Raw genomic sequence first — 14226 nt, forward strand, 5'->3', positions numbered from 1 at the left:
TAAGTTAACTATACTTTACTATCTCATTACCCTTACATTCTACCAAAAAAATTTACTGCTCCGTGAATTATTAGAATGAATAGCTAGAGACTTGGCCCAATATTTTATAAAAATATGCCACAATTGTTAACAATAGTTTATACTCGTATTAAAATCTTGGAACCACCACTGGTTGACCATCTTTTAATTATCACTATTTATCTCTTAATCAATTATTTGAAAATCTTCAAAATACATAACCAGACATGCATCAAGACATCAATACACAGGACTTTAACTAGACATGACTTCATTATTTAATAAACTTAACCTTTACTCCCTCCGTCCCAGATAATTCGTCCCAGTTTTCCATTTCGGTCCGTCCCATATAATTTGTCCCACTTCACTTTTACCATTTTTGGTAGTGGACCCCATATTCCACTAACTCATTCATACTCACATTTTATTATAAAACTAATACTTTAAAAGTAGGACCCACATCCCACCAACTTTTTCAACCCACTTTTCATTACAATTCTTAATACCCGTGCCCGGTCAAAGTGACCCGAATTATCCGGGACGGAGGGAGTATAACTTAACACAATTAACATATCAATTAATATTCACCATAAACAATAATTTTAAAACCCTGACTATGAACCGATGAAGCTATCTGTTCATGGTCCAACAAGTGGGTTCCAACTCCATCCGGCCGGAACTAGTGAAATGGAACAAGTTTTCATGTTATACACTTTCCAGATATTCTCCGATCCCTCCGTGAAATACACACGATCATCCTTGCACCATAATTCTTCTGAATTCACCCAACTACAGTTCTGATTCAAGAACATCGCCTTCCCCTGCAGCCTCTCAAACTTAACCCAATCCATCCTAACCAAATCGAGTCGAAAAACCTCAACATCATCCACAATAGCAAGAGATTTCATGTGAATCAAGAAAACCAACAAGATCTCCCCATTCATCTCACACAAATATTCCTTGAAAAACCTCCAGCTCGATCTCGGGACCGCTCTGCCCACCGTCACTCCCGTGATTGTGAGGCGCGTCTCGACCACCTGTTGATACAAATAGAATACGAAAGAGATAGTGAGATCTACACAAAGTTGAGATTTTAGGAAAATAATTGTATTTCTCTATTCATTGTTATAGTAAAAGGTTTCAAACATACGTATACTAGAAAAAAAAAATCAAATTCTAACATTTTCTAAAGTTAAACCATGAAATTAACACTGGATAACATACTATCACAAGGTGCTTTACATTGCTAACTTATGAAGTTGTTAACTCTGCTAACTCATCAACGCAGTGTATTAAAATGTCAACACGATGATATTAAAATGTGAACACATTATATTGAAATGTCAACAAAATTATGTATTAACATTTTTAATACACCGCGTTGATGAGTTAGCAGAGTTAACAACTTTAAAAAATTAGCAATTCATCACACCCCATTTAAAAAGTTCAATTTAATTTTTTCATCATTACTCTAACTTTTTTCGCTCATTTTTAAAACTCGCATCGATTCAAACTGGGACATTATATCACGAACGACATAAGTACATATCCGTATCACCTGCATCACGGCAAGCGCTCCCTGCAAGCTCATCGCGTAGAAATTTCCTCGAAACCTAACCATGCTCGTGAACTCCATCGGCTTCTTTTTCGGGTCGAACGGGTCGGGCGTCACGCACTCATGCCAGACTGCAACGCCTCTGAGCCAGTACACATCGGAGCCGGAGGCGTGCAGGGCGCCGTAGCTAACAACGAGGCCCGAGCGAGGCCTGCCCGGCCCGACGCTGACGCCGCTCAGCTGCAGCTTCGGGCCGAGCGGGTCGGGGCGGAGTGCGGGAGCCGGGTTGGGCAATAGGGCCGCGGGAGAGTGTCGCAGGATGCACCAATATTGCGAAGCGCCGGGCGTTTCCGAGGTGGCTTTGGTGATATCGCGGAGGTAGCGATTGTGTGGATGAGGAGTATGGTTTTGGGGTGGTCCGGCGGCCACGTGGCGGAGCTGGGGTGGTTGGTTGTGACGGGCGTCGCATCGGGTTGTGGTTGGAGGTGGTAGCCATGATTTGGTGATGGCGAGAGCGGAGTTGCGGTGGGTGACTTTGTCCCATAGCTTGTATGCTCGGGGATGGTCGGAAAACGGCCACTGTTGTCTATATGGTGGCGATGGCGGAGGCGGAGGAGAAGTCTTTTTAGTGATGGGTGATTTCTTGGATTTGGATTTTTTGGCTGCCATTGTTGGTGAGATCAAAGGATGTGAATGTGGTGAATTGGTGATGGTTTTTTAAAAAATATATAGGTACGTTTCCTTGGTACCCAAGCTTGATCATCATTATATTGTAAGTACTTAGTTGTAAAAAACTAAAAATGTTGCTTGTTTAATATTGAGTTAGGTCAACGGGAATAGTAAAATAAAATGGAGGACAATTAGCTTAATTTGAAAATTTTGGAAATAAATTTAATTTAATTTATAATAATGTCAGCACAATAATATAAGTATGTTGCATAATTTTATATTGAAGTAGTGTTGTTTTTACAAACCCGTGCCCAAAACAAATAGGCTGCACCCTACAACACATTCTCGGTATCTATACAAACAAAACAGACAAAGCTGAACAATTACAACTTGTGATAGACATAAGAAAAGGTTAATTACACAATCAGCTCTCCATTTCTTGCTTAAAAGGATAAAATTGGAATTTGTAGCAAAATTTCACAACTACCACTAATATATTTATGGATTTGTTACTATTATAGATTATAGATACTTGCCCTCTAAGCACCATCTATCATTTTTTTTTTAATATTTCACCAAATAGTCAACTCTCTCCATACTATATAAATTCTCACCATAATAATTACAGTAAATCATTCTCTCCAAAGTAAACAAGCAACATTTTATAAGTCATTGATTAAACTTGGGTCACAAGGCCACCTACCTATACATATAATGCAATTATGCAAACCATACCATCACCACATTCTTATACCCAAAACTTTGCTTTCACATTTCAATCAACCACCAACAATGCCATCCAAGAAACAAAAGGCCAAGAAATCATCCGTCACTAAAACGCCACCGCAGCCGCCTCCACCGCGACTGCGACTGCCATATCGCATTCAATGTCAGTGGCTCTGGAGCTGGACCGAGCTTCCCCCAACTAATCCTTCCTACCACATCACCGCCGCTCGCAAACTGTGGCTCAACACCTTCACCTCGGCTCACGCCGTCACCAAATCACGCCTACCAACAACAACAACTACGCGATGCGACGCCCATCACAACCAACCGCCCCAACTCCGCCACCACCTCTCCACCGCTCCAACCCAAAACCCTAGCCCGCCAAGCCCGCGCTATCACTACCTCCACGATTCCACCACCATCGAAGCCGCCTCCAAAATGCCCGATGCCTCACATTGGCGCGTCCTTAGGTAAGGACTTTTTAACAATATTAATGACGCTAATTTGTGTGTCTAATTATACAACCAACGCTTCATAAAGTATCCTTATTGTTAGCGTGCCAAACAAAATTAGGGGACACTAATAAAAAAGCATCCTAAGAAATGCAAAAGATTAAGATAATTTACTACTCCCTCCGTTAATGATTAAATGTCTCATATTTGACTGGTATGTGTTTTTAGAAATTGTTTTGATTTTAGTGGGTTGAAAAGTTAGTTGAATGAGTTAGTGAAATGTACGATCCACTTAAGAAATATAGGAAAAGTTAAATTAGACAATTATTGATTGACAGACACAAAAGGAAAAATGAGACATTAATGGCGTACGGAGGGAGTATATTTTGCGTCCTTAATTATGATTATTTTTAAAAATTTCCAAACGCTAGTAATTGAATCTCAATTTTTGTGTCCCTAAAAGATAAGATTTTTTGTAGGCGCGCGACCACCACCCGCATAATCATTCCCAATCCCAAGCCTCAATCCAATAATCCCCTCGGCCCGGTGCAGCTGCTCCACAACTGTTCTCTCGACCCGACCTGGCCGAGTTCCGCCGTCAATGTGAGGCACACACTCTCACACGCCCTCTCCTCCGGCGTGTGTTTAAACACCGGCGTCTCGGTCAGGTACGAGTGCAATGCACCCGACCCGTTCGATACAAAGAAGAAGAAGTAGATGGAATTCTCGAGAATGGTTAGGTTTCAAGGCCGGTACTACGCGATGAGCGTGCAGGGAGCGCTCGCGATGATGGAGGTGGTCGACACGCGCCTCACAATCACTGCGGTGACGGCTACCAGAGCCATTCCTAGATCGAGTTGGAGGTTCTTCAAGGAGTATCTGTTCGAGATGAATGGGGAGATCATGTTGGTTTTCTTGATTCACCGGGAATCTCTTGCGGTTGTGGATCATGTTGAGGTTTTTAAGCTCGGTTCGAGTAGGTTCGATTGGGTTAAGGTGGAGATGCTGCGAGGGAAGACAGTGTTCTTAAATAGAAGGTGCCTTTGGGTGGATTCGGGGTGCGGAGATAATCGTGTGTATTTCACGGAGGGATCGGAGGAGAGTTGGAAGGTGTTTAATATGAAAACTTGCTGCATTTCACCCGTTTCGTCCGGATGGAGTTGGCAATCAAGATGCTAGCTAGTTGACGTTAAAACTCTAAAATCTTGTCCCACATTGACTTGGTGATGATCTTAGCTCATCTATATAAGTATTGATAATCCTCCATCTTATATGGCCTTTTAAAGGGTGAGTGGTATATTTCTAATAGTTGATGTCTTAATTCGGGGTATGAACATCTTATTTGCAGCGTGAGCCTTGTTGGTTTTGGTTTAGGTACTTTTTATTCTAAATCACGTTATTATTGACGTAATTGATTTACACGATCAAAATATTTAGATGTTTTCATACTTTAATTTGACACCTCAGTACGAATGAGAACTATTTGTATTAGTCGTAACTCGCAACTTCCTAGGTTACTTGATATGAGAAGAACGAGAAGTCTAGTTTGGGCTGAAAAATACTCCCTCTGTCCGCTATAGATGACTCATTTTTTTTTCCGTCCATTTACTTTATCGTCATCTCTTTTATTTTATCCTTTACTAACTCAATTTCTTAAATGTCTAAACTACCTTGGGACGAAAAGGAGTATATTACTTCATTAGTATTTAATATTCTTAACATTTGTAACCAAACACGATTAAGACATCAATTATTCACCATAAACAATAATCTTAAAAACTATGAACCAACCGAAACACGATTAAGACATCAATTATTCACCATAAACAATAATCTTAAAAACTATGAACCAACCGCCAAAGCTATCAGTTCACGGTCCAACGAGTGGGTCCCAACTCCATCCAGCCGGAACAAGTGAAATGGAACAAGTTGTCATGTTATACACTTTCCAGACATTCTCCGATCCCTCCATGAAGTACACACGATCATCCATGCACCCAAATTCTTCCGAATCCACCCAACTACAGTACTCGCCTAAAAACACCGCCTTCCCCGGCAGCCTCTCCACCTTAACCCAGTCCATCCTCACCAAATCCAGCCTCAAAACCTCAACATCATCCACAACCGCAAGAGTTTCCCGGTGAATCAACAAAACCAACAAGATCTCCCCATTCATCTCGCACAAATACTCCTTAAAAAACCTACATTTGGATCTCGGGACGCCTCTACCAGTCGCCACAGCCGTGATCGTGAGGCGCGTGTCAACCACCTGTTGATACAAATAGAATATGAAAGAGATAGTGAGATACAAAGTTGAGATTTTAGGAAAATAATTGTATTTCTCTCTTCATTGTTATAGTAAAAGGTTTCAAACATACGTATACTTGAAAAAGAAAAATCAAATTCTGACATTTTCTAAAGTTGAACCATGAAATTAAGACTATATAACATACTATCCATTAATCCATTTTGAATTTTGATGTTGTTACAGACTCAATTCCCTCGTCAAATGTGAGAACAACTGATGTGGGTATATAGACTAGACCTCTTAATAGGCTAGTTTTTTGGGATGAATTTTCCATTTTGGTCTGTACCGGATGCATCGACAATTAAATAGCTCAATTTAATTTTTTCATCATTACTCTTTAACTTTTATTCACTCATTTTTAAAACTCAGCGTCAATTCAAAATGAGACATTATATCGCGAACGAGAGAAGTATACATCCGTATCACCTGCATCACCGCAAGCGCTCCCTGCAAGCTCATCGCGTAGTGATTGCCTCGGAAGCTGAGCGCGCTCGTGAATTCCATCGGCTTCTTCTCCGGGTCGAACGGGTCTGGCACCACGCACTCGTGCCAGACCGAAACGCTTTTATTCCTGTACACGGCGAGCGAGACTGTGTGGTCCACCATGAGGCCCGAGCTAGGCCCTTCCGGGGGGCGAAGAAAGCTGCCGCAAAGATTCGGGTAGTAGGGGTGCTCGGTGGGAAGCTCTTGGTCCGGGTTGGTCAACCAAGCCGTCGGGTCGTGCCTCAGGAAACACCTCCTGTACGAAGTCCACTGGCGGACCTACATGCAATGGGGGAGGGGCTTTAGCCGAATTTATTTTTTTAACTTTTTTCTACTATAAAAATCTAAAATTTATTCATATTTTATACATATTATTATATAAAAGCCCCTATTATTAATCTAAATTACCTACAAATTTATTTTTAAGGTAAATTTTGATACTTACGTTAATTTCTGCGTCCTCCACTGCCGAAGTCGAAGCATCTGGCGTTTCTGAGGAGGCAGCTTCGACGACGGTGGTGGAGTCGTGGAGGTAGGGATAGTCTAGGTAGAGAGTAGGGTTTCGGGTGGGGCTGGTGGTGACGTGGCGGAGCTGGGGTGGTTGGTTTTGACCGGCGACGCATCGCGTTGTTGTTGTAGTTGTTGGTAGCCATGATTTGATGATGGGGGGAGCGGAGCCGTACTTGATGAGCCCTGGCTCGTATGGCCGGGGACGGTCAGAAGTATTCATCGGGGGATGAAGGGAAAACAGCGGAAGGAAAAACGGCGGTGACGGTGACGCTTTGTTAGTGATGGATTTTTTGGATGCCATTGTTGGTGTTATGTGAACGTGGTGATGGGATTTCTAAATTAATAGGTAGGTTTCCTTGGTACTCAAGCTTGATCATTCATTTATTAAACGTTGCTTGCTTATTTTATACGGGGAGAGTTGAGTTAGTGGAACTATTAAAAAAGAATAGAGGACAAGTATGCATACCAAATATTCTTGTAAAAAGTTGTACGTATTTAATTTATCGTTGTAAATTGTAATCAAAAGGTGAATGTTGTCTGTCTTTGAGCCATCTCAGATGTAAATGTGAAGTAAGTTGAAATTACAAAAATAATTATATTTTGGGAGGTCAGTGTAGCCCGCAACCCGTGGATTAGCCTGAATAACCCGCCAAATTTATAGGAATAGGGCTAGAAAATTCTAGCTCGATAAAATTAAAACCCGATTAACCCGCAATCCGTTAGGGCCAGACCCGAAAACCGGATAAAATTTCTATTATTCTATTTTTTTTACTCTTAATTCAACACTTCATTGATTAAATTTATAATATAGATAACTAAAAAATTGTCTTTCAATTTTATACTCCTACTAAATATATAAATTATATATTAAATTTTTTATTAATATAATAATTAATAAATAAATTAAAAACTTCAAATATATTTAAATTTTTAAAACATGCATTAAAGTTTCACGAAAAATGTCAAATATTAGTATTTTATCATGTTTATGATTAAGTTTGAGCATAGATCTCAAATTTATCATAATTAAATATTTTACACTTTATGAATATAGTTCATTTTCATCATTATTTATTGGATTGATAGCATGTTAATCTTATCGGTAGTAACCCGATTAACCCATTGGGCTAGCCCGAAATCCGAGCTTTTAGGGTTAGGGTTGAAATTTTATAACCCGAAAGAAATCACAACCCGATTAGCCCACACCGATTAACCCGCAACCCGAGCAGGGCCGGCCCGATTGACATCCCTTCGTCTGACGATTTAAAGATCTATTTTGCTATTTTGATATGCCACGATTTACAGAACCATTTATTTTATTCCACTTTAATTTTTAGTATATGAATCACATATTCCATTAACGTTTTACGCTCACAATCCAACATAAACCTAATACTTTAAATGAGTCCCACGTTCCACTCATTTTCTTTCTTTACATCTTTTCATATAGTTAAACAATTTTTTAAAACTCGTGTCGAGTCAAAAACGGCGATTTAAACAGCGGACGGGTGGATTCCTATTTAATTCATTCATTGTGGCCTTTAAAATACATTACGTGTACTTGCCCTCCAAGCACCATCCTTCAATTCTTTTTCTTTATATTATTTATCTAATTAGTCAACTCTCTCCATACTTTACTTAATAAATTTGCACCAAAATAATCATATCACTCTCTCTCCGTAACAAACAAGCAACATTATATAAGTGATTGATTGAACTTGCTTAACAAGGCCACCTACTTGTGCATAATATACAAGCCATACCATCACCACATTCTCATACCCAAACTTCCCTTTCAATCACTCACCAACAATGGCATCCAAAAGACACAAGGCCAACAAATCATCCATCACTAAACCGCTGCCATCGCCGCGTCGTCCGGGATATTACTTCCTTGTACAATGGCCTTTCCCCGAGCTTCCGCCGACTAATCCTTGTTATCATTCCGCTGCATTAAACAAGCTGTGTACCAACAACAACACCTACCACAACGCTCTCGCCGTCACCAAATCATGCCTACCAACAACAACAACAACAACAACAACAACGCGATGCATCGCCAATCAAAACCAACCACCCCAACTCCGCCACGTCACCACCGCTCCCACCCAAAACCCTACTCCCCACCCACACTATGATCACTACCTCCACGACTCCACCGCCATCACCGACGCCGCCTCAAAAATGCCACACGCCTCACACTGGCGCGTGCTCACCCACGCGCCAAAGGCGCGAACATCAACCAACCCCCCCAATCCCCTCGGCCCGGTATTGCACTCGTACTACGTCACCCGCCCGTGCGGGCCCGGCCCGGCCCTCAACGTAAGATCCACATTCTCACGCGCCATCCGCAAAGGCGTGAATCAATACACTACCGTTTCAGTGTGGTACGTGTGCAGCACGCGCGACCCTTTCGGCGCCGGGAAGGGTAAACAAAAGCCGATGATGGAGTTCACGAGCATGGTTAGCTTCCAAGGGAGCTACTACGCGATGAGCCTGCAGGGAGCGGTCGCGGTGATGCAGGTGGACGTCGTCGACATGCGCCTCGTGATCACGGGCCTAGGCTCGACGAGGGCGGTTCCTTCGTCGAGTTGCAAACATTTTAAGGAATATTTGTTCGGGATGGACGGGGAGATTTTTTTGGCTTTCTTGATTCATCGGGAATCGCTTGCGGTGGTGGATGGTGTGGAGGTTTTGAGGCTTGATTTGGTGAGGATGGATTGGGTTAAGGTTGGGAGGCTAAGAGGGAAGACGTTGTTCTTGAAGGAGAGGTGTATTTGGGTGGATTCGGAGGAGTTTGGGTGTGGTGATGATCGTGTGTATTTCGTTGAGGGATTGGAGAAGAATTGGAAGGTGTTTGATATGAAAAGATGTTGTATTTCACCCGTTTTATCGGGATGGAGTTGGCCACCAAGAGGCTTTGGTCGATAAATATATTGATCTCTTGACCCCGCCCCCACCGCTGTGATCGTGAGGCGCGTGTCGACCACCCGCATCACCGCCAGCGCTCCCTGCAAGCTCATCGCGTAGTAGTTTCCCTGAAACATAACCATGCTCGTGAATTCCATCGGTTTCTTCTTTGGGTCGAACGGGTCGGGCGTCACACACTCGTGCCAGACCTCAGGGGTTTTATTCCATTTCACATAGCCACGGGAGGTAGTGGTGTGTGAGGCTGTGTACCTGTTATAGACCATGCGTGAGAACTCATCCTAAAGATAAGTCAAAAAGAGCTCATTCAGCCCATAAATCACTGATGTAAGACATTAATTTATTGGAAATTGAAACAAAAAGTACTCCCTCCGTCCAATAAATATTGTCCATGTTTGACTTGACACGAATTTTAAAAAAATATGAAGAAAAGTGAGTGAGAAAAGTTAGTGAAATGTAGACCCCACATTTATATCCTAGTTTTATAATAAAATGTGTGTAATGAGTTAGTGGAAAGTGAGGTCTATTTATAAAAAATGAAAATAAATGCAAAATGGACAACATTTCACGAATGGACAGAGGGTGAGAGAAAAAAAAAAAAAAAAAAACCAACTGAAAGTACCATATAAGTCTTAATGAATTTCTATAACATACCTCACCATGAGGCCCGATTTAGGACAGTTTGGGGGATCGACGAACCACAGGCGCAGTTTTGGGCCGAGGAGATCGGTGTGGGGCTCGGGAGCCGGGTACGTTGACTGGGCGGGCCAACGGGGCGTGTCTCAGAACGCACCAATGCAAAGTGTCTGGGATTATCGCAGCGGCTTTGACGATAGGAGTGGAATCGTGGAGGTAGCGATAGCGTGGTGGTGGTGGGCCAGGGTAGCTAGAGTTTTCGGTTGGAGCGGTTGCGATGTGGTGAAGTTGGGGCGGTTGATTGTGATGGGCGTCGCATCGCGTTGGTGGTGGTGGTGGTAGCCATGATTTGGTGATGGCGGGAGCGGAGATTCGTTTGATGACCCCGAACCATCGCGAGAATGCTCGGGGACGGCTGGGGCGGTTAGTCGGGGGGAGGTCGGAAAACGGCCATTGTTGTTGTCTATATGGAGGAGGTGTAGTTTTTCTAGTGATGGATGATTTCTTGGATTTGGACTTTTTTGGTGCCATTGTTGGTGAGATCAATGGAGAGGTGAATGTGCCAATGTGGTGGTGGTGATGATGATGTGGTTTATAAATCCTAGGTAGGAGTATTAATTTTATTCAGGAAAAATATCATTTTTATTTATTATGTTGAAGGAGATTATATATAAGTTATTTTTGTTAGAATTATATACTAATTGATATTTTATAGGAGTATTCATTCGGAGTGTGTTCAGTTTGTAAAATTGTGTAATGTGTTTGGTTTATGAGATTAAGTCACATAACTCAATCCTGGATAGATAATTATGGAATAATTAGTCATAATTAATCCTCCCACTAAAATGATTTCACAACTCAATCCTATATTATATCTTAACACTATTTTATTTAAGAAACCGAACATCACCGAAAATTGATAAAAATCATAAAATGCTTATTCTTTCGTCAATAGATCAGATGGCGAATGGTTGACTTAAAATTAACCAATAAAAAAATGGCCATATTTAATTCATAGTGGTACATTTAAAAACATCATTAATAGCTGAAATATTAAAAGTTGGAGTATAAATTAAGAAGATCCATTTAAATAAAAACATCACGCAAAATACCCAAATATTTTTAAAAAGAAAAAAAAAAAGATAGAAATACAACAATAAAATTATGAAACCCATACATTTAATTCAAAAAATGTAACAGAAGAAACGAAACGAGGAATACAAATAAGCCCATTAAACGGCGACGCATCCTCACACATCTCAAACGGCGACAAACATTACAGATCGGCGGTGAAAAAGCACAATGACAAAGCACAACAAATAGAAAAATATGCATGTTCCCCAAAAAAACACAATGATAGAAATAACCTTTCATATACGGAATACTCCCTCCGTCCCGGATAATTTGGGTCACTTTGACCGGATACGGGCTTTAAGAATTGTAATGAAAAGTGGGTTGAAAAAGTTAGTGGAATGTGGGTCCTACCTTTATATATTAGTTTTATAATAAAATGTGAGTAGAAATGAGTTAGTGGAATATGAGGTCCACTGCCAAAAATGGTAAAAGTGAAATGAGACAAATCATGTGGGACGGACCAAATGGAAAATTGAGACGAATTATCCGGGACGGAGGGAGTAATAAATAAAAGAATATTAGATAATAAATTATAAAAAAACTAAGCATGTTCAATGTGTAAATTGTAAAACAATAGTTAAGATAAATATTTCAGAAAAATAATACACAGTAACTTATGATTACTACGTATTAGATTGATGTTTACAAAACGTAATAGACACCAATCTAAATCTATATTAGAATCATGATTTAAAAAATTGTTGTAAAAGTTAATTTAAAAGGAACTAAGTAAGTAACCAATAAAAAAAATGCTGAAAACCGATTAATAATAACTTGATTAAAAATAATAAGTTAAATGCTGATAAAGATTAAAAATTGTAAATATAGAAAACACACTTAAACTTATGGTAACAAATAAAATATTAGATAAAAAGATTCACCGGCTTAGTAGCCGCCAACTTGCTCCCCAAGCTCCACATATCCTTTCTATTTTTCTAAATATTTCCATTAAGTCAACTCTCTCTTTTTTTAAAAAAATACTCTCCATAATACCCAATTCTACATTTTATAAATTAATATTTGATCAAGCTTGGGTACCAAGGGCCACCTACCAATATACATACATTACCACATTCTCATACCACAAACCTTACTTCTAACAGTACCTAAGAATTGGGAGGTGTTTGATATGAAAAGATGCTGCATTTCACCAGTTTCATCGGGATGGAATTGGCGACCAAGAGGCTTTGGTCGACAATTGATCTCTTGATGTGAAATGTTACCCGATATTGTTTATATGAGTATCACTCTCATTTATGTCATATGTTATGTCTTCATGTTCTATTCTGTATATTTATTTTATGTTCTAATAGTACCTCGGAAATTATCATCGATGCTATTAATTATACAATTATATAATAGGAGTAACAATTAATCCTAAGTTGATTTATTTATTTTCTTTATAACTCCATGAACTAAAGAACAATATAGGTTTAATATTTTTGTAAGTAATTATGAAATAAATGGAGTTTTATAATAATAAATATCTAAGGTATTAAAATTATACTTAAATGTATAAATGAAATAAACATATACTAAATGAGAGCGATACTTATATGGTGACAAAAAGTAGAACTCACCTTCAATAAACCTTTTTCACCCACTTCCATTATATTTTTTAAAATACGAGCTGAGTCAAATTAAGTTTATTAATGGTCGACGGAGTGAGTATTATCTAATGAATCATAATTAGCCATCACTAAAATTTGAATTAAAATATATTAATACTTCATTTGTACCCAATTATTTGTCCCAATATTTATTTTGAGTTGCCCCTTATTAATTGTTCCATTTTATTTTTACGTACTATTCCCTCCGTCCGCGAATAGGAGTCCCGATTCACTTTTACCATATATGGTAATAGGGTCCACATTCCACTAACCCATTCCACTCACATTTCATTTAAAACTGAGACTCATATTCCACTAACTTTTTTCCATCCACTTTTCTTAACATTTCTTAAAACTCGTACTGCCAAGAAATGGAACTCCTAATGCCGGCCGGATGGAATACTAGGATCTTACATTTCACTAACAATTTCCTTTCATTTTTATTTTTAAAATCCATATTGGGTCAAATTGAAACATATAATGGGAGACGGGAGGGTACACCCTAATTTGGGCTGGACTTCATACGTAACTCAAGACATGAATTAATAACAATAACATTTTGGTATCCAACTCCAACCGATTGGAACATTTGAAATGGAACTAGTTTTCATATTAAACACTTTCCACATCTTCTCCGTTCCCTCCGTGAAATAAACACGATCATCCCTGCACCCAAACTCTTCGGAATCTACACCAATACACTCCTCCTTCAAGAACATCGTCTTCCCCGGAAGCCTCTCAACCTTAACCCAATCCATCCTCACCAAATCGAGCCTCAAAACCTCAACATCATCTACAACCGCAAGAGATTCCCGGTGAATCAAGAAAACCAACAAGATCTCCCCATTCATCTCACACAAATACTCCTTAAAAAACCTACATTTCGATCTCGGAACGCCTCTGCCCGCCACCATTGCTATGATCGTGAGGGGCGTGTTAACCACCCGCATCACCGCCAGCGCTCCCTGCAAGCTCATCACGTAGTAATTGCCTTGAAGCCTAATCATGCTGGTGAATTCCATCGGATTCTTTTTCGGGTCGAACGGGTCGGGTGTCACGCACTCGTGCCATACGTCAGCGGTTTTATCCCATAACAGTATAACACGTAATCACTACGGTAGGTGGTGGTGCGTGAGGCTGCGTACCTGTTACAGACCAAACGTGAGAACTCATCCCAAAAGACTAATACGTTTGGAG

The 14226-nt window shown here is 40.1% G+C and overlaps 2 protein-coding genes across 3 annotated transcripts; both read right to left on the reverse strand.

Moving 5' to 3' along the window:
- Window positions 1-577: 577 nt before the first annotated feature.
- On the reverse strand, window positions 578-2253 carry LOC125196854. Its single transcript, XM_048095547.1, has 2 exons — window positions 1577-2253; window positions 578-1055 (listed from the first exon to the last, which is right to left on the reverse strand). Exons 1-2 carry the CDS (start codon window positions 2240-2242, stop codon window positions 657-659), a joined length of 1065 nt encoding a protein of 354 aa, XP_047951504.1. The 5' UTR covers window positions 2243-2253; the 3' UTR covers window positions 578-656.
- A 2909-nt stretch (window positions 2254-5162) lies between these two features.
- Window positions 5163-7014, reverse strand: LOC125204561. 2 transcript variants are annotated; one of them, XM_048103358.1, is made up of 3 exons: window positions 6657-7014; window positions 6155-6481; window positions 5163-5689 (listed from the first exon to the last, which is right to left on the reverse strand). In XM_048103358.1, the coding sequence occupies exons 1-3, from the start codon at window positions 6939-6941 to the stop codon at window positions 5291-5293; spliced, it is 1011 nt and encodes a 336-aa protein (XP_047959315.1). In that variant the 5' UTR covers window positions 6942-7014; the 3' UTR covers window positions 5163-5290. The 2 variants fall into 2 exon arrangements, with proteins under 2 accessions (XP_047959315.1, XP_047959241.1); XM_048103284.1 differs by having other exon boundaries at window positions 6155-6490.
- Between the last annotated feature and the right edge of the window lie 7212 nt (window positions 7015-14226).

This window comes from Salvia hispanica, chromosome 1 (assembly GCF_023119035.1).
Source record: "Salvia hispanica cultivar TCC Black 2014 chromosome 1, UniMelb_Shisp_WGS_1.0, whole genome shotgun sequence".
Lineage (NCBI taxonomy): Eukaryota > Viridiplantae > Streptophyta > Magnoliopsida > Lamiales > Lamiaceae > Salvia > Salvia hispanica.